This window comes from Scylla paramamosain, chromosome 8 (genome assembly GCF_035594125.1).
Source record: "Scylla paramamosain isolate STU-SP2022 chromosome 8, ASM3559412v1, whole genome shotgun sequence".
Lineage (NCBI taxonomy): Eukaryota > Metazoa > Arthropoda > Malacostraca > Decapoda > Portunidae > Scylla > Scylla paramamosain.
In genome coordinates this window covers 11376971-11398814 of record NC_087158.1, presented here as the reverse complement: position 1 = coordinate 11398814, position 21844 = coordinate 11376971, and the positions used below count along the sequence as shown (strand labels likewise).

General features: G+C 36.4%; 1 protein-coding gene across 7 annotated transcripts in view; it reads left to right on the top strand.

Annotated features, from left to right (window-relative positions):
* Positions 1-21844, top strand: part of LOC135102786 (coronin-1C-A-like) — a 106695-nt gene that overhangs the window by 77261 nt on the left and 7590 nt on the right. For 3 of the 7 annotated variants that reach the window (XM_064008297.1, XM_064008295.1, XM_064008296.1), the window contains 2 exons: positions 13772-13846; positions 14306-17731. The exons of 1 other annotated variant lie outside the window; for it this stretch is intronic. In XM_064008297.1, coding sequence (XP_063864367.1) covers positions 13772-13846; positions 14306-14371 — 141 coding nt within the window. In that variant the 3' untranslated portion in view covers positions 14372-17731. Of the gene's footprint in view, positions 1-13771; positions 13847-14305; positions 17732-21844 lie in introns of those variants that run through there. 3 more of the 7 variants (XM_064008299.1, XM_064008298.1, XM_064008301.1) reach the window with 1 other exon arrangement.

The following is a 21844-nucleotide window of genomic DNA, read 5'->3' as shown; positions in this document are numbered from 1 at the left end:
GAGCCTTAAATGAATAAGAATTAGCAAAGACTGGAAATGGTGGGGAAAGGAACTGACCACCTTACTTTACATACTGAGGCCCAGGATTGAATAGTGTTACTAGCCCATTAATTATATTTCATGAGTATGGCATGCTTTCATCTTAATTATATGCCCAATGTTATTACAAATATATTACATATATTTTATTGATCTTTTTTCTCTGTGGAGAAATTAAAATTTTCATTTAATGGATTAGGTAATAAACATGAAGAAATTTGTCTGTAGCTGGCCATGAGAAGCTACAAGTAAATACAGAGAATTGAATTAGGGGATGGAATAGGACTATATGACTTATTCTGGTGAGACAAGATAATCAGCTCTATCTGGTTGTCTGTTTCACCACAGCACTCTAAAAGTGGCATCACACAAGGCAAATTTCTCCCAACATAATGGACATTTTTGTTGACTGTTGGGCAAAATGAGCAACAAGCAACAGGATTTGGAATGTTGGGAAGAATGGAAAATGGTTGTTTTGCTGGATGTGTTGGGAGTATTTGGACCCAAATGACTGTCATGGTATAAACTGTAAATGTAAATTGAATGTAAACTCTTGTGCTTTATGAGATTAATTATCACTTGCAAAACAAAAAACAAAAACAAAACAAAAATGTATATGTGCAATTGTGCAATTGTCTAATGTGTGAAATTATTTATAGTGCTTATTTGACACCTGCAGCTGGTGAGATATACAGTGTGTTGTGATGGAATCCCTGGCTAAGTTTTTTGGAATATACAAGTTTGGCACAAATTAATTGAGCTAGTTAGGGATTATCTTATGCCTTGAGTTATTCAAAAAAACTGGCAAAGAAGAGCCAGGGCAGAGAGAGAGCCTTCTTGCTGACCATGGACACACCCACTGCTTCTTCTGATGCTTCTACAGTCACAGCAGATGCATCATTATGTGCAGTGTAGCAGCACAATCTTTTAGTACCTTAATATCCTTGTGATTCATGGTTGAAAAGATGCTGGCTGGGAGCTTGTTGTTGTTGGGATGAGGCGGCGTCAGCACAATGTGACGCCAATCTTGTTGGGTTTGTGATATCACCAATGAAAACAGCCAACATGGGAGAAATTTGCTCAGTGTGATGCTGCTTTAAGTTGCATGTTGGTGTTTGTAAGTCCTCAGACATACTCCACACTTCATCTAGCTGTTCATCCTCCATTAGTGGCTTGTTTGTCAAACTGGCAATCAGAGAGACCTGACGAAAGTAAGCTGTTATTCCTTAGCAGTCATTGTTACAGTTGTATTCAGAGATCAAACATCATCCACAAAGACTTGGTGTCATTAAGAGAGAAACTAGAAATTATTGTCATAACATTGTTTTCCAATGATTGCCATCTGTTGGTAACCTTTATTTTAAAATGCATATTTATCTTTTGAAATGGATTTTTTAAAGATCTCATTTTATTGTAGCTATTACTACAAAGTTGGGAATATTGTTTGCATACACTGCATTATATTTTTATCCATTTAAGATTGTAAACATAAGAAAAAAGAAGATAAGCTAAGTTTTTTTTTTCACATGTGAAGGTCATGTTACCTCCAGTTCCAAGTGCCTTTATTGTTTGTTATTCATTTAAGGATGAGGAGAAAACATTATAACTACAAAAGAATGCAGCATTTAGATATTTATGGAGTTTTCTAATTATACAGTGGGCACCAAAAATACTGGGACCTAGTCTCATTTTGGCAGGTTAATGTGTGGTACCTCTTTTTATTTCTCCAAAATTCATATAAGCCAATATGACATCATGTGTCAGTATCTGGCAAGTCAAGAACCTTCACTGAGTATTTGAGATATGCTGCCTAAAATGTCAGTGCCCATCTATGCATGGTAAGAGGAGGTTTGTGCCCATTCATTTTTTTTTTCTTTCTTTTCACCTTTGTTGCTGCTCCAGACCCAATCCAGCAGGTCAGGATGGGTCCTATGCTACTAATCAGTGTGAGAAAAGCCTGTATCCTCACTCTGTGGGAGGAGAAAGTCTTGATTAAAGAAATAGTGAGGAGGACAAGGAGAGGGAAGTCCATTATCATGCCCTTGCTTGCTGCTGTGCATGAAATGCCACCAAAGGCCATGCCCCAATATAGAAAGCGTCCTGGAAGGTCGAGGAAGATGACACCACTCACTGACCACTTTTTCAAGCTAGCTGTAAACAGAAACCCTAGCTATCCCCAAGGTACTTAAATGCATTGCCATTTGCACCATCCAACACTGCCTTAAGCATCATCTTGGTATATTGAGTTGTGTGGCACACACCCCTACTGACTGGCACCATGTGGTGTAAGCAGCTTACTTTCACTAAAGAGCACAAAAACTGGTCAGTGGCAGACTGGCAGAAGATTCTATGGTCTGATGAGAGCAGTTTTCAAGTTGTGACATCCCACAGACTGTGTGTAAGGTGCCCCCTCAGACATAATCAGTACGAACCCAAATACACCATTAAAACAATGAAGCACAGTACTTTCTGTTAGCCAGCATTCTTCAAATACTCAGTGAGGGTTCCTGACTTGCCAGATACTGATACTTGATGTCATATTGGCTTGTATGAATTTTGGTGCATAAAAACAGGGACATATGTTTGACTGCCGAAATGAACTTAGGTCCCAGTATTTTCAGCACCCATTGTACATTATTTGTCTGGGTCTTAGCATAATTTTTTTTAGAGTATGTTCAGTTATGTTGCTGAGACCCAGCCATTGGCACAAATACTGAAAAAAAGGAGAGACATGGTCGCAGCGCCCTTGTGGCTGTTCTTGGTTCCATGATGTGCGATGGTGATAGTGTTAGCATTATATGACTACATGTTAGTTTTTTTTAATGTGAAATCTGATAAAATTTGCCATGGCTATTTGGTACATTATTGTGGTTTGTATCATAAAATCATGATTGAAGAAGTGTGGGAGTGAAAACTTAATAATCTGGAGATGTATTGATTATGAAAAGATGTAGAATCAGTAATGTAGAATCAGACAATGCTTTATTCCATTTTTTTTTAATATTTTTACTTTTATATAGGAGGGGCACCAGCCAAGGGCAAGAAAATTAAAAAAAAAAAAAAAAGGCCTACTGAGGTGCCACTCCTGAAAGAGTCAGAAATGATTATCAGAAATCAGAGGATAAGTATCTTGCAACCTCCCTCTTGAAAAAGTTCAAGTCATATGAAGGAGGAAATACAGAAGAAGGCAGGGAGTTATTTTTTTGAGTTCACCACTAAAATGGATGTAGGATTGAGAATACTGACTAAATCTTGCATTTGAGAAGTGGACAGAATAGGGATGAGAGAAAGTAGAAAGTTGTATGAAGCAAGGCCACTGGAGGAGCGAAGGTATGCAGTTAACAAGATCAGAAGAGCAGTTAGTGTCAGAATAACAGAAGAAGATAGCAAGAGATGCAATGTTGTGGTGATGAGAAAAAGGCTGAAGACAGTCAGTTAGAGGGGATGAGTTGATAAGATGAAAAGCTTTTGATTCCTCCCTGTTTAAAAGAATGGTATGAGTGGAACCCATTATACATGTGAAACATATGCCATACATGGACAGAGAAGGCTCCTGCATAGAGTTAGCAGCTATGGGGTTGAGATAAACTGACAGAGACAGCTCAGAACCCCTAACTTCATAGAAGCTGATTTAGCTAAGAGTTGAGATGTGAAGTTTCCAGTTTAGACTATAAGTAAAGGATGGACTGAGGATGTTCAGTGTAGAAGAGGACAGTTGAGTGTCATTGAAGAAGAGGGGGATAGATATCTGGAAGGTTGTGTCGAGTTGATAAATGAAGGAATTGAGTTTTTGAGGCATTGAACAATACTAAGTTTGCTCTGCCTTAATCAGAAATTTAGATATCAGAAGTCAGGTGTTCTGTGGTTTCCCTATGTGAGCTATTTAATTCCTGAAGGGTTGGATGTTTATAAAAAAAATGTGGAGAAGTGCAGGGTGGTATCACCAGCATAGGAGTGGATATGACATGAAATTTTGTTAAGATCATTGATGAATAACAAGAACAGAATGGGTGACCAGACAGAACCCTGAGGAACACCACTGTCAATAGACTTAGGAGAACAGTGATTGTTTACTACATCAACAGTAGAACGGTCAGAAAGGAAACCGGAGATGAAGTTACAGAGAAGGATAGAAGCTGTAGGAAGGTAGTTTGGAAATCAAAGCTTTGTGCCAGACTCTATCAAAAGATTTTGGTATGTCTAAGGCAACAGCAAAAGTTTCACTAAAATCCCTAGCAGAATGACCAAGACTCGGTACCTAGAAAGTCAGATCACCACTCAAGTAACCATGACAGAATCCATATTGGCAATCAGATATAACATTGTGAAGTGATAGATATTTAAGGATTTCCTGTTGAGAATAGATCCAAAACTTTAGATAGGCAGGAAATTAAAGCAGTGGGACAATAGTTTCAGGTATTAAAGCAGTCACCCTCTTTAGGAACAGGCTGAATGTAGCCAAACTTCTAGCAAGAAGGAAAAAGTTGATAGACTGAGTTTGCAAGCATGAAGCCACAGTTTCAGAGAATAAGAAGCAGTACCCCATCATGTCCATAAGCTTTCTGAGGGTTAAGGCCAGCAAGGATATAGAAAACATCACTGAAGGATCTTAATGGATAGCATGAAGTAGTTGGATAGTGGAGGAGAGGGAGGAACAAACCATGAATCATCCAAGGTAATGTTTTTAGCAAAGATTTGAGTAAAAGGTTCAGCTTTAGAAATACAGTAATCCCTCGACTGTTGTGGGTGTTACATTCCATAGATGAAAATTTGTGAAGTAGAAACAGAGGTGTGTTCAGTAGCACTACTTGAGGTTCAGGCAGCCTGTTCGCCTGAGTCACCCAGTATCCCCTCCTGGGATACTGTAAATAAGTCATTGACGTTACCATGAAAACCGCCACATTCAACCCAACTCTGTAGCAGTAAACATATGGTAGACACTTATCCACATGGTGATTTGTACAATAGAGCACTTGCTGTCCTTGGTGAAGAGGTTCTTGGTGAAGATCCATTACTGATATCATTAATTACCCATCCCTTTTCCTTTATTTTCATTCTTTTATATATTTAAGACAGTACTTTTTAACTCGTGCATGTCATTGCATGTATGCAGACAATATTGTAATCATCTGCAATAAATGAGTGAGTATAACACTGATATAAGTATGGTTCGGCAGTCATTTTTGTTGTGACATTATCACAGCACAGACCATACCACCTCCTTGTTCATAAACCTTTTCTATTTCTACACTAGTAAACACTTTTTAAACTCAAACTTACTTTTAGACACATCCTTAGGTATAGAAAAAAATTAATTTTGCACACCCACCTTTGAAGATACTACAACTTGATTGATAATGATGATGACAGTATGTGCAATTCTTTGTTTACTCATCTATGGTACACTAGGTATTTTCTTTTACTATATTTGAATTAATGTGTTATACAGTACAATACTATCCTGTATTTTTATTTTTATTTATTAATATATTAATTTTTAGGCTAGAAAATGCTTATTTTACCACAGAAATAATTAAAATAAAAAAATACGAATATCTATTGGCTGCAAAAACCCGTGATATACTGTGGAGTCCGTGATATAAATTTACATATACTGTATTAGACGAAAAATTGGCGATGTACTAAGAGTGGGATAGGCAAACCCTCGATAGTCCAGGGATTACTGTAGGTGAGATGGCAATGATGCCATGAGACTGAAACAAAAGAGGGAAAGATGAAGAAATAAGGTTATTGGAGATGTTTTTGGCTAGGTGCCAGAAGTTATGAGAGGGGTTAGATCTTGAAAGATTGACATTTTTTATTGATAAAGGAGTTTTTGTGTAGTTGGAGAACATACCTGGCATGATTCTGGGCAGAAATATAAAGTGCATGAGATTCAGGTGATGGTAGGCTCAAATACCTATTTTGGGCCACTCTATCATGCATAGTATGAGGACAGGGTGTGTTAAACAGAGGTTTGGAAGGTTCAGGTTGAAAGAAAGAGTGTGGAATGTATGCCTCCATGCCAGACACTATCACCTCTGTTTTGCCCTCAGCACACAGATGGGTCTGACTTGGAAGCATTTTATATATATATATATATATATATATATATATATATATATATATATATATATATATATATATATATATATATATATATATTAGAGGAAAGCTGACTACTTGTTCATCAGATTGGTAAGAAAAGGAAGATACAAAATTGATGAAATCTGTTCAGATGGAAATTTCACCTAAGGAAAGATGAGTCAATAGTAGGTGAGAGGTATATTATAAATAGATCTAGATTGTGACAGTTTTTCAAAACATAAGGTGTAAAAATTCAGGGTTGTAGTATAAGATTATACACTGTACAAAGGCACAACAGCCACCATTCAGTCAAAACTGAGTAGAGAAAGAAAGAGGGAAGTAATTTAGAGTGTCATTAGCTTCAGATATTCAGGGTATGATGAGAAAAGGTGAAGCTTGAAGTAGAGATAATGTCTTATATATATATAAAATTAAATTTGAGGCAATGAGAGTCATAGTATTGATCAAGACTCCTTACATTGTTATCATCTCAGGAGTGGTCATGACTGAAGTTTGATTAAATCCTGAAATTCTGTTTGATGTCAGCAGTTTTGTGAAGAAAAAAAAAAAATCAGATCTTAATGAACCAGGTTGTAGCACTCTTTTGTATTATTGAGGTATGAAGAAAAACTGTTTGAGGACAAGGGGAGGTTCATTGGTAAACTTGCAGTCCATCACTGTAACAGTTGTATTAGGCAAAAGCAAGTGAAGTGTTGTTAAAGGATGGGATTGGTGTCTAAGCTTTGAAAGTAATGGAATGGAGAAGATGGAGACAGCTTGTACAGCATTTTTATCATCTTATCAAGTATGACATCATTGTAATTTATGTATTTAGCACAGGAATGAATAAAATAGGTTTACAGTATATGCAACATTGTACACACACAATATTTTAGGAGAGAGAGAGAGAGAGAGAGAGAGAGAGAGAGAGAGAGAGAGAGAGAGAGAGAGAGAGAGAGAGAGAGAGAGAGAGAGAGAGAATTATGGGATGGCAGAAGGCTGATTGTTAAGTCATAGGAGAGATGATTTAGACAGAAGGGTGAGGCATGCCTTTCATCTTTCTTCAAGAGGTTTCAGGCATGGTTAGTGTGGTAGAATGGGATTCACCACTTCATACAACCTCAATCCCATTTTACTTTTCCGTGGTAGTCTGTAGTGCTGTATATAATTTCCTTTACGCAAGGTTTTCAGAGACTAACTCCTCACACAGATTGGAGTGCTGTCTATTAGACATGCTTTTTGTAGAAATTTATTTAATCATGAAAAGAATGCTGATTTACATTACATGGCCAGCCTGTTTTCTAATAGATTCCTAGTCCTGCTGAATTTTGTAAAGCTTTTATTATTGCTATATATGGCCTTAGGATTATATTTACATATGTTAGAGATTCAGTTTAGTTATATTGTTCAGATGGCCCTACACTAATTAATGCTTTTTCATTGTTGATTTATACAGGTCTAACCTTGGCTCAGGTAGTTTGGTGTGTTATACATTCAGTGGATGCAAATGTCTAATCTTTCTTTAAATAAAATAGCATAGAAGTGCATAAAAAGTATGCTTTGAGTGAAAAAAAATGCATAGTTTGTACACACTGTACACATTGCATTCAAAAGACTTCAAATAGTTTTGTTGTTGCTGCATGAACAGCCTTGGTGCTTTATTATCTCTCATTATAATAGCATCCTCAGCTTCTTTATGCTAACAAGCTCTAAAGTGTTAGTTTTCTTTATATACAACATATGTTAGATTCTAATTGGAGAAGTTGAAAGCCACACATGTATATTATGTATATTAGTGACTTGAGATTTTGCTGAAAACTTACTTGCAACATGCTTAAATTTTACTGGTATCTTATTTATTGTGTATTGTATTAATAAAAAAAAAAAAAAAAAAAGCTGAACAAATGGATTGATTTTGCAGGTAAAAATATTTTCAATATTATACTTTGCAGTATTCTCTGCTAAATCTACAATGTATGTGAGGTCTGTTCAAAAGTTATGATTGAAATTTTTATTTGATTTTTTAAAATATTTTTAAAATACTTTTTCTTTAACCAACTGAAGCCAAGAGACAAGACTGGACTGTTAACAAACTAAAATCCATACTTCATTAACCAGGCATAATCTTTAATAATAGAAGACAGATCAAGAAATTGATAATGACTCAAGAATCAGCAGTTGTTCTGCAGATGTTATTTGGATAACTTGGGAATGGACAGAGTAGCTGCAAAGTATGTGCTCAAACTGCTTTTGTGCAACCATTATTCACACCTGATTAAGTATTCTTGGCCAAGCATGAGGTGCCTCTCCAGGCATGGATGGCTACTTGTGAATTCTGGCTGTTGCCTAAATGAAGATGCCTTTGAGAGAAATGTTTTAGAGCCAAGAGAATATCATGGAAAAATAGGACTTACAAAAATCATTCCACTTGAGTATTGGGCTATATGTGGAGAACCCCAAGGGGCTTACTTTAAAGGAGATTAGAGTTGGAGCCCTGAAGGTTAGTAGATTTTTTTTAATCCTGACCTAAGTTGGATATTTTTTTGAACAGACCTCATATTTTCCATTTGACATGTTTGCATGCATTGCATAATTTAATAATACTGAATATATAATATAGATAATCTTCATTATATGCATGCTTGTTTTATATATATATATATATATATATATATATATATATATATATATATATATATATATATATATATATATATATATATATATATATATATATATATATATACAGTCGTACCTCGGTACTCGACCGCCTCTATACTCGACCAAATCGGTGCTCGACCAAAAAATTTGAGTAGAAAATGCATCGGACCTCGAACAGATTTTCGGTACTCGACTAGCCGAGTCGACCTGAACGCGCTCCTTGGCCCTTCTCGGCCCTTCTCGGCCAGCGGGTAAGCGTCAGTTCGACTCAGACCGCCAGCGGAGTAAGACGTACGCAGTTTGTTCAAGTATTTCTTCCCAGATTTAAACTTTTTCGTGTTGCTCTAGCCCTTAATAATGGGTCCAAAGAAAGACAGTGATAAGGGGAAGGCAAAGAGGAAAACAGAAACAAAATGGTTTATAATGCTTTATTTATCTTTATCATGTACTGCTTGTGCACATTTACATTTTATTGTTGTTTAGATACACGTTCTTATAATATTTTAGGTATTTTTCTTAATGGTAAGAACGGATTAGAATACTTTCCATTATTTCTTATGGGAAAATTGGTTTCAGTGTTCGAACAAATCGGTGCTCGACCACCACCTCAGAACGGATTATGGTCGAGTACCGAGGTACGTCTGTATATATATATATATATATATATATATATATATATATATATATATATATATATATATATATATATATATATATATATATATATATACGGATTATGGTCGAGTACCGAGGTACGTCTGTATATATATATATATATATATATATATATATATATATATATATATATATATATATATATATATATATATATATATATATATATATATATATATATATATATATATATATATATATATATATAATATAATATATGTGTGTGTGTGTGTGTGTGTAGATTTTTTTTATACAATGTTAATGTTACATGCAGTGTTCAGTTATATGTATGGAAATGCAGTTAAAAAATCTTATTGCATCATCATCAAGCACAAATGTGCTCCTTTGCTGTGTTGTCAGGCAAGCCCTTTGACTCTCAGGCCTTTTTGCCCGATACATGTTTGTACTGTTCACTTAACACAAGCTAAAAGCCAAGCTAATGAACAGTGTCCCTGTTTGAAAGAAACCACATGTGTCAGTGAGTTTGAGTATCCTTGAGATTTCCTGTTGAGGGATATGTTTATCTAAGACATGATATCAAGCTTTACCCTGTTGTGGGGATAAGAAGGGAAGGATTCCCGGGACAACTAAGTGTAATAGGAATGCCATTGAAATTAGGGTTGCACTTAGGCTTGCTACCATAACCGTGCAAATGAACGTTACGACAATCTGTATATCCATCAATTGTCTCAAAAAGAACCTGTGAGCCAGGAGTCTTACTCTTTCATAGCAAAGCTGATGCCACCTGCACACAAATTCACTGTGACACCAGAGCTCTCCAGTCTCTCTGTTGTGCCTCTTGGATCATCTGCCATATGACCATATTCCAAAACATTTTGCCATCTTATCTCTTAAGGGTGTTTTCATGATTCTAGTAATAGTTTAACATTGGTTCTATATCATTAATAAGAAGAACACCCATATGAGCCTGACTAATAATTTTTATGGCCTTTGAAAATAGTCCTTATGAGAAAACAAAGCCTTTTTAGAATATAGAGCTATCCATATCTGTTCATTCCTCCAGCCTTGGGGAGTATGCTTAATTGGACTAAGTGCTGTGTTGTGCTTTGCATAGTGCAATTAGCCAGCTTCTTAGCAAAAAAAGGCACAATAGCTGTAATAGGAGGAGCATAATCTGTAATATTTTATTGTGCTTCCTATCATGACAGCATACAGTACAGGGTTATCTAGAAGCTGTTCTTGATTATTAGAGTGAGGGATGGCTGATGAATATATAAGTAGGTGACACAGTAGGAGAACAGTGTTTTTTGGAGTGCTGGAAGTACCTTGGCATTATTGATAAGTAGTTTTATCAGTTTTACATTTTAAAAGTGTATTGTGCAAATATCCAACATTTTTTTATTAGGAGGTTGGATTGTAACTCCTTGTGTTATTATTTATATTGTAAAACATTTTTTCTGTAGGTAATTATCCATAAGAGTTTTAGGAACTTAATCCATATCTATTATGAGGATTGTTTGTAGAGAATTTCCTGCTCTTCACTAGAGGTTTCATTTTCATTTGACACAAATTCTTGGTGTGAAGTGCAAATGTGAAGTTGTTTTTATTCTTCTGTGAGGCTCAGACTAATTTCCATCTCATGTAGGAAAATTATATGCATCAATAACTGAAAATTTTATTATGTTAGCTATGAATGAAGATTGGATTTACAATAGGACACTCGAGATTCATGTTATTTTTGCTATCAAACCATGGCTGTTGCCATGGTCCGAGGGAAGTAAAATGCACTGGGACTTGTTAACAGTACTCGTACAAGTTAATTTAGGTGATAGTATCAAAATAATGTTATCCTCAGAAACTTGAAAGTTAATGGAAAAACACAATACAATGAATGTGAAGTGTGATGCTGGTTCATGCTATAGTTCTGAGCATGTTTTTATGGAATTGGTCTGACATCAGAAACATGTCACATGTTTACCTAAACCTACAAATGGTGGTGCTAGATTTGAATTCTGGAACATTGTAGTATTGGTGCTAATATTCTAAAACACTATATTTGTAGTATACCACACTTGAATATCACTGTAGACAAATCAAATGTTGATATATATTGCAAAATATAGCTTGCTAAACCTTCAGCAATCTTACTACACTTGGTGTAGCTTCAAATTTCAGCCACTTTCAGCCACAGTGGTACCTTGGTATACTTCCTTAATCCATTCCAGATCCTTGGACTTATACCAAACAAATTTTCTCCCATAAGAAATAAAGGGAAAATGATTAATCCATTCCCATGAAAAAAAAAAAAATCCTATTGTTATTGGCATATTATACAATACATTGATGGAGTTATATAAAATCATTTAAACACTGCTTAATACTAAAATACACACCCTATTTGATGGCATATAAGATGCACAGGCATATAAGAGACTCACTCTCATTTCAGCAGGGCATATTCAAGAAAAAAAAAAATGTATTTAAGCATGTAATGTTTAAAGCAAGCTAGCAGTACAGCTGAACAAAAAGCAAACAATCACAATAGTAAAATTATCCTACATGATTGAGGTAATAAAACAGAGGTAATGGCTTAGTCATGCAGGTGAGGCGAAGAATGCAGCTGCTGAGATGTCAACAACACAAGGTGCATCACTAAACAGGGCCATGTTTTCATTTTCAGCATTTCCTTACAATCTCTTTTTTTCACCTCCATGATGATACTAACCATTTAATCATTGCTTGGCTCTCCTCATTAACTTTCTTAGAATTTGTGGTTAATGAATTTACTAAAAGATTATGCGAAAAACACAAAATCACATGAAAATTCAGTTATATTGTGGGTTGTTCACTGTATAGCAACAGGTGTACTGACGCTCATGGGCAGTCATGACTTTGTTTCAAGAGAGGTAAACAAGGATAGCACATGGTGTTGTGACTCATTTTGACCCATACAAGTTCTAGCAAGCGTCGCATTCCAAACAAAGGTCACATAAAAAGGAAATTTTTCCATGTCTAAACAGGATGTACACCAAGTTGGACTTATTCCAAAGGGGAAGTATACGAAGGTACCACTGTAGTTGAAAATTTGACACACTGCAATTTATTACAGTTATTATCATTGTAGATTTTCCAGTTATTATTTATTTATCAGTTTATTTTTTATTTATTATTTTTTTTAGATGCCTATCATGTTGGATGCGAATTACAAAAAATGCATGTTGGGTATACTACCACTCTTAGCATTTTTAAAGCATATGTCTGATGATGGTTTGTAATGATATTTCTAAAGATTGGATTACTGTATTATTTTATTGCATTTTATTTCCTCATTGAATATGAATAAATATCATATCAATACACCAATGAGATAATATCACATGGTTTTGGAATATATTGATATCAAGTAGTGTACTTACTTATGTAGGGATTGAAAATTTCTTTATTCACTAGGTTATGAATTGGATATTACTGACTAAAGTTGGCATTTAAAAACTTGGTTAATTTTTCCTTATTCAATATTTTCCGGTTAATTTTTCCTTATTCAATATTTTCTTTCTTTTAACCCATGTACATATTACATGTGCCATTATTTGGTCTATTTTCATTGATTTGAAATTTGTCCCTTTATTTATAGTGCTTGTGCCTCAACCTTTTGTGATTTCCAAATCCATAGTTGTCCTACATCTTGCTGATCACCCTGAGCTCTACATACAAATGAGAGAAAAATAACCTATTATAAAGTCAGTGTTTCACTGAAACTGGTACATCTATTAATGGGACATAAGTGTTTTATATAACCAGAGATTGCCAGTCTCAGATTCACTGTACATGATTGGTGGAGAAGAATGCTTTTCCCAAAAATAGAAGTATTAGCAAAGTAATCTGCAAAAGTTGATAAAGTTAGTCATTAATTATAAAGAGTACACTTCTTTGTTTTGTTGCCAGAAAATTGAGTTATAGTCCCCAATAGACTTAACCTTGAATGATAACACTATTGCAAGACTGCTGAGCTTTTGAAGCTTTTAATTGTCAAGGAAATTTTCATTGAGTAATGTTTGAAAATTATGGTATTTATCTTCACTTTTTCAGATATGATAATTATGTCCTGTAGTTATTATATAACTTTGAATACTTGTGTGTTCTTGAGATGCTCACAATGCTGGTATTGATGTAATGACCTTACTGTCTTTGGTAGGGTAATAGTTTTGTAAATTTATAATTGACTTGCATGATCAGTTTTGAAAATTCCAACACTCCATGCTATGACAGCATCAGTGGCTTGCTTAGTTCCCTTTCTGGAATCTCCCCCCAATCTACACAAGGGCTGATGATCCTGTCTGTCCAACAGGAGATGGTGCCTGTCACTTCTTGTTACACAATTCATTCTGTGAGGAAGCAACCCGTGCAAGGTCATGTGGTGCATGTAAGTAATGGGCCTTAGTGGTGTGTTGCACGAGCCAGGAGCTCTACCACCTATCCCACCACACAGTGGTGATTTTGTCCAGTTTTTCTTTTCATGTTGGCCCAACAATCTTCCTGGTGTGAGTTGTGGCAACCACCATGGCCTGTTGGTTTGTCTGTCACCCTTTCAAGTCTACATTCAGTTTATGTTGCATTCAGCCTTTTATCTGTTCAGTTTTGTGGCGCCTCATTGTTTTTAAAGTCATTTTTTTATTTCTTAATACATAGAGCACTGCATTAGAAATATCTTTTGCTACATGTATACAATTGCTGTGATTGTCTTATTTGTCTTCTGAGGTTTTGTTTCAGTATTTTGTATGATGGAAAACCTGAGAATTGTTTTAGACAATTTACTAAGTTTTCTTAATCAGTTTTTCCAAAAAACCTCAAGGATCCAACTAACACAACCGTATTCCGCCAGGCCCCATCCACTCTTACTGCCAACACGGTCAACAACAATTGTGACATGGCCCCTGATGAGGTGTAGAGACTCGAGGACTGTGTCTTCTTGTACAAGAGGCTGATGATTAAGAGGCTTAAGGTGTTTACTCCACACCAGCCAGTTGTGCACAGAGTTACAGGAAGAGTACATTGGATTGAGAGATCTTACCAAGTGCTTCTTATAAATGTGCAGGATTGTGTTTTGGTTATGGTGTAGTCAGTCCCAAGTCAGTGTGGAAAATAATCTGCTACATATTTGGTAGCAGCATCCTAGTGAAGAGCAGGTGAATGGAATCAGTTATTTTAGTCAGTTGATTGTGTGAGAATCCTGTAAATAATTTTGTGTTAAGGGTTATTATGTCCATTGCTCATTAGTAACCAGTCAGCTGTCCAGCCATAGCTGCTTTTTCCTCATAACTTGCCCTGGTTGTTACCAACCAAGCCTTTGTCTTGTGCCTGTTGCCAGTTTTTGTATGTTCAAAATAATAGAATTTTAGTATTTGTTTCCCTTGGAATAAGAGAGCAAAAGTTTGCTGCTCACTAACATTTCCTTTGTTACTTAATTTTATTTCAAATTCATGCTATTTATTTTGCACTAATATAAAATGCAAAAGTTTGGGAGGGTATGTCTGCTGTACAAACTATCTGTACAAAGTTGTACAATTTTATTAATGTAAACTCCTATTTGTAGAGAAATAGGTGAATGAGTGAGGACAAAATTTTAAGTAGATGCAGGATAGCCTTAGTTTTCTTAGTTGTAAAATATGTTTGGTAAAGTTTGATAGAATTGCATGGCTCTTTGGATAGCCGTTTTTAATTATTATAATTATTTTGTGTTAGTATTTTTTTATAATGATTTTTCTGCTCAGTGTAGTTCCTATGCAGAGTGACTGCTTATTAACTCCCACTAGTGAGGTTGACCATAGCTTTACAAGTCACTAGTAGGTTGATCAGTACCTCCAGGCTTGACTGATCTGATGCCTTGAGGCCCAGGCCCAGAAGGGGTGTGCTGGAAGTTCTCGCTTGGTCTCAGTTTTTCATATCCAGAATATTTTGTATGAAGTATGAAGAAAATAAAAACAAGGAATTCTACTGGGGTTGAAATTGAGGGTTCACATATGGGATACATTATTGTGTCTTGATTTGAGGGAATGCTTGTAGAAATGAATGTGTAAGATGAGGACCTCCAGTGGGTAACGTTGTTAGCTCAAAATGGCCCACCCTAAGCCTATCTTGCTGTTCTGGTGGATCAAGAATTCAGACTAGGATCTCATATTGTCTTGGCATTGCAGCCCACAGTCACAACCTCTATGTTTTCTCCATTTGGGATTACATTACATGTATGGCCCAGATTATCTGGTAATCGAGAGAAGTTGATTGAACGTATACTCATTAAGACACATTATTTTCATTGTAATTGGATTGTATAACACAAAGGCATTGACATAGCTGACTCATATGTTAAAGTTGTGGATGTATCTGTTACAAATGAAGGAAGAAAGTCCTTATGATTATGAAGGTTAAAGCACCTGCTTGAGGTCTAGGTGTTTACTTAAGTAAGCACTTAGTACTGTTGACAGTTGGTGATTGGCTTATATCACAAAATTGTTGCCAATAGGCTGGCCACCATTTATATTAGTTCAGGGTGTGGCAGCCCTGCCTTCACACTGTACTTTAAGGATTTATTTGATTTTACTCATCTATGATTATCATTGTTATTCTTTGTAACATGTTCTCCATTGGCTTTTAAAAAGGATAATTGTATTATTGACACATTTGCCCAGTCTTCTCTTTTCATTGTTCCTAAAATGGTGCTTTAAATTATATTGGCAGTAATTTTTCAATGAATTTGGATCACTGGATACTAATTTACATTGTTCTAATAGGAATTGATATATAAATCATTATTGTCATTGTTTATCAATAAAAAGTTACCACATCAGTAATGTGTTAGGAGGGATGTCAGATTAATTTTGTGAAATGTGATGCAGTTTGACTTACATGTTAGATAAGCTCTAGGTAAGAGAACCCTTGTTTTGAAGCCAAAGCCTTTGTGTAGTAGCTCTTGGTGGCTACTTATCTGTGCTATATTCACTTTGTCCTTTGTTTTATCATCTAGGCAGAGTATGCAGTAATTTCTACTTAATCTTATGATTTAATGGTTATCACAGATTCATTGGTCACTTGTACAATTGAATATTGCATTACTCCATAGATGATAACATTCTTGGTGTCAGTAATTTTATTATTGTTGTGTTCACTATTAAGGAGTGGGGTAAAGTAGTTAATGTAGAACTGAGAAACTTTTAATGCTTTTAAAATGATCTCTCCATTTCACATATTTTTTATGTAACAAGGTAAAAGAAAAGTTCCAAACAAATTAGGCTCACATATTTATGAGGATGTAATGTTCTTCTATTTATACATCAAGCTGATAACTCCCTTAAAGGGAAAAATAGCCTAAACAAGGTTTAGGAAGATCTGAATCATCCCACACTTTTTATGTGTTGTCATCATCATAGGATGAGGATCTCCAGTTCACTGGCTCCGTACCTCTTAGTTATCTTTAACAATACACAGGGAAAATGGAGACATACAGATGAAGCACAATTTACAAATAAGTTACATTTCTTAAAATCAGTTATAGATTGGGAATGACTGAAGATTTCTTACTTTTTTGCTTAATGCATTTTGCAGTGCTGTATGTTAGTTTTTGTAAATGTGAATTCTGCATTCATAAATCTGGGGGAAGACTAGATTATTATTATTTTTTTTTTTTAGATGTAATGCCTCATCTTAGTATAGGAATACAGAGAGGGATCTCCAGCTCACCCCATCTCTTTTTAGTTAAACTGATTCACATGGAATACAGTGGTAGTAGAATTCTTACTTTGCTATGAAGTGTGCATCTAGACCATCTCTACCTTCCAAAATTCAAGAATTTACTAATTGTAAATTGTGATTCATTTGTACTCTGTGCCCTTTATCTAGAAACTGGCTACTTTGTGCCATGTTTCCTTTACAAATACAATGCTGAAAAAAATATCCCTTTGAATGGATGACATTAATGGTGCTTTTACTCAATTAGTGTGGGCAAAATAATGTAAACCTAATAAGATTACAAAAAGTTACATATTTATTGAACTTGAGACAGATCTATCTTTTGAGTCCAATCACACTACAGAAGCACTGTTTACACCTGAACACTTTGTGCCTTATCCTGCAGGGTGTGTTTTAATGCCCTGTATTACCCCACCCCTTGTCATTAGCCACATAATATATAGGGAGTTTTATGTGCCATTATGATAATTAAAACATAAAATTATGACATTGAACATGAACCAGATTAATCTGGAATATCTTCACTGGTATGGATGCTTGAGGTAATAAAAGGTATCAGTCATAATTCCAACTTTTCTTTGTGTGCATCTGCATTGTGTGTGTGTGTGTGTGTGTGTGTGTGTGTGTGTGTGTGTGTGTGTGTGTGTGTGTGTGTGCATGCGTGCATCTTATTGAAGTCTACAGTATTGACTGCATTGTTTAATTTGTAGTTTACAGTTTTGTAGTTTAGTTTATTTTCTTGTGAGGAAGATATTATTCCTTGTCTGATTGTGTTGAAAGGTTTCATAAGCCATCAGTATTTTCGTTATAAGGTTTGATGAAGTGTTGTTCTTCGTTCTGCTCAAGACATCTTTTGGTCTGCACCAGATCATCTTCACGAGAGTTTGAGAAAGAATGAAAGACCACACTCAATTTCATTCTCACTTGCACTCTTCTGAAGATGCTTTGGTGCAAACCAAAAGGCATCTTGAGACTACACAAACAACAGAATGAAGAACAACACTAACACCTTATAAAGAGAATAATGATGGAACCATGTTCCCTTGCAAAACAATGAAAAGACAAACTATAAATTAAACAATGTAGTCATTGCTGTGGGCTTAAACTAGATATGCATACAGAATGGCCTTATCCCAATATATATATATATATATATATATATATATATATATATAATAACCACCAATCCCTGCCCTTCCCTCAGCTGCCTCAAATGGACTAACTCCCTCCAAGTCACCATCTACATGACTGGCTGCAGGACTTAATATGAGTTACAAGGTCCACTTTTGACTCTTGCATCCTTTAATCAAACAATCATAACACCAGGTTACACACACATGAGGTTGCCAGTCTGTTTCTCCCACCCACAGACAAGGAAATATTACAACAAGAAGTAAGTTCAACAGCTGAGAAAGAATCGACAGTCACGTCTAGGGAAAGACAATCACAATGAGAGAGAACAACATATACAGTTGAGGTACAATACCCTGGGGGAAAACTACCCTTGTAACAGATCACCCATTTCTGGCAAGGTATTATAACACTCTCCCTGCCCAGTAATACAACATCCCTCCCCCTTAAAAGGAAGAAAGATAAATTACCACAAGGCAGTTCAAAAGAATCCTCTGTGTCAAAAAGGGCATCAGGGACACCCCCCCCTGATTGCGGTAGCACTTAACATGACAACACGAATACAGATGAGTGCCCACACATGAACAGGAGGATAATTCACCTTTCACTGTAACAGAGCTCAGCCCACACACACACACACACACACAGCCAAGGAGTCAGGTCCCTGAATATGGAATGCATTATGATTAATACTCCCTGGCAGACTACTATGGAGACTCCTATGCTACCCATGTAGGTTGGGGCATACAGCTGGTAATTACTCAATTATCCCCCTGAAAACGACTGACCGATCTAATTGTAAAATCCCCCCAGCCTCCTCCAAATAACACTGTCTGCTTTCATGTTTCATGTTTATCTCAAGTAATAGCTAGACTGTGACTTCCTGAAAACATGGGAAGCGACGTGGAACGCTCTCCCATTCTGCTACTATGGGAAGGATACAAGGGAAGGGTGGGGTGGTGACATATACACATACACACCTGCCCGCCACCTTGTGCACACTGTGAGCTGACACACTTTTCCTCTGAAAATTCTAGTGACTTAACTATGGGGCCAGGATGAATTCTAATTACTTTATCTTCAAGAACAACTCTTCTGCTGTCAACTACATGAGGCTTAACAGGAGAGACTAAAAGGAAAATACTGAAATTAATATATATATATATATATATATATATATATATATATATATATATATATATATATATATATATATATATATATATATATATATATATATATATATATATATATATTGGTGCAGGGTAGGGGGAGAAGAGTGGTAGAAAAGCTGTCACCCTTCCCTCAACCTCCTGCTGGACCCCACTGTTGTGGCACCACCAGCTGAGTCCTCTGCAGCAGATCATGGTATGGGGACAGCAAGCTGCAGCTCCCTCCATCTGGTGTGTCAACTGTCAGCAGGATGGTGCTTTTTCTCAGTGCTCACTGTACAGTCATGGGCTGCTGTTCCCTTCATGACTCGAAGTGATGCCCTGAGCTGGTAGAGTGTGTGAACCAGAGCTCTAGTGGTATAGGCTTCCCTTAGGCACATAAGCTTTACCATCTCAGGTAACAAGGTTAAATTTCCTCAGTCATCCTACCTGTGTGGTTCATGTCACCCAACCCAGAGTATTCTGAACAGTATAAGTCCCTTAGGATCATCCCAGTGGGCAGAGAGGATAATGGAAACTAGCCTTCTCAAAGTCTTTATTGCTCCAAAGCTTGTACATTATATTTGCTGGGGGCAAAAACTAGACATAAGTTAACATGTTGTATAGAAATAAAACTATTTTAACACCTATACAATACAAATTATTACTACAAATGCCTAATTAAATGTTCTAGTTACTCAGTGACACAAAAATACACATAACCACAAAATAAACAAAACAAAAAATAAAATAATGATATCAAGTGAAAGAAAACCATACATGTTTCTTAAACCCCATGCTCTCTCCCAAACTCCATCCTCTCACTCCTGTGAACAGGGGCAACCCACATAGATGCTCAGCATAACACTGTCCTCGACCATGACCCCCATGAAAAATAGAGTATCCTTGCTCACAAATCTAAGCTCTTTGCAAGAAGTATACATTACAAAATTATGTATCAATGTTTTATTAATCAGCTCTCACTTTTCCCCGTTATATAGTCCACTTCAGCACTTGCTGAGTTCTCTGAGGTCGCACTCCTGCAGATGAGAAGGAACTTCCTTGTCACATTCCTGCAGACCCCAGGGCATGATCCCCGTACACTTCTCTCATTGCACCACCTCACACATACCCACCAACTGACCTTCTGGCACCTCTCATAGTTCAGAGGAGAAATTGGCAACCACCACATGTGCTTTCTCAATCCTGGGTGGAATCAGAGAACTCCCAATAACTATTCCTTCAGGCATTTGTTGCTGTGAGGATGGACTGACCAGATCCTCACCTTCCATCTTCCTGCTAAGACAGCAACAGAGACTGGCTTCTGACAAAGTGGAAACACCACTGCTTTCCTCCTGCAGTGGCTCCTTCCTATTCCCTATCCCCATGGTCATGTCCTCAAAGTCCAGTATCACCTTAGTTGTTTAGAGGTAGCCCTGGCCCAGGAGGTTCTCCTCTACATCTGCCACAAAGACTGGCAGTGTCTTGTTCACCCCTCCAGCAGTAACCTTTGCCTGCACTGAGCCCTTCAGCTGTGTGCAATGGCCTGTTACGCCACACAGCTGCTGTCCCGAAGGTCCGAGGTCCACCGCTGCCTCTACATCCATGTACAGGAATGTACGCTCTTAACCTCCGTAACCTATATATGCCTAAAGTGAGAATACTTACTTTCTTGTTATACTAATGTTCACATAAGGACAATTAAACACATTTAATATGTATATGTTGTTATTTAACTGAAAACCATAATTATATGGAAAATAAATGGTGTCCTATGTATAGGTCACCAGAAAAATTACTATAAAATGTTTCCGTAAATGAACATCATTATATTTTAGCTGTACATAATAACTAAATTACTAAACTTGTATGAATGTTTTCCTCTCTTCTTCGAATATCTCTAACCTAAGAACTAGTGTGATATTCTTTGAAGCATTTCACCCTTGTCACACTTTTCACATCTAGTTGTCATCTACATGTGACAGTGAGCACATCATGTTTGGTTGCTCTGTGGCACAACCAAGTGTGCATGCATATCGAATCAGGCTTCATCACACCTTCTTTGTAGTCTCTTTCGTTTGCCTTGGCATGGAGGATTTGCAAAGCTCTCCAGAAAGAAACGCAATGCTGCATCGAAATGCAAGAAGATCCATTGCATCTTTACACTCACATCAGTACAGCTGCCATGCATTGTTGATCACCACATCTGTACAGTAAGTTACAATGCATGTATACCACTTCTTTTCCCTTAATGCAATTCTGTACTTTGCAATGTTCTGGTCCATTATGTTAACCCCACCTATGTGCTCATTATAGACTTTTATCATATGGGGTTGTTTGATTTGAATTAGCTATTATTCTTTAGCAGAGTATCACATTACCTTGGAAACTGGCTC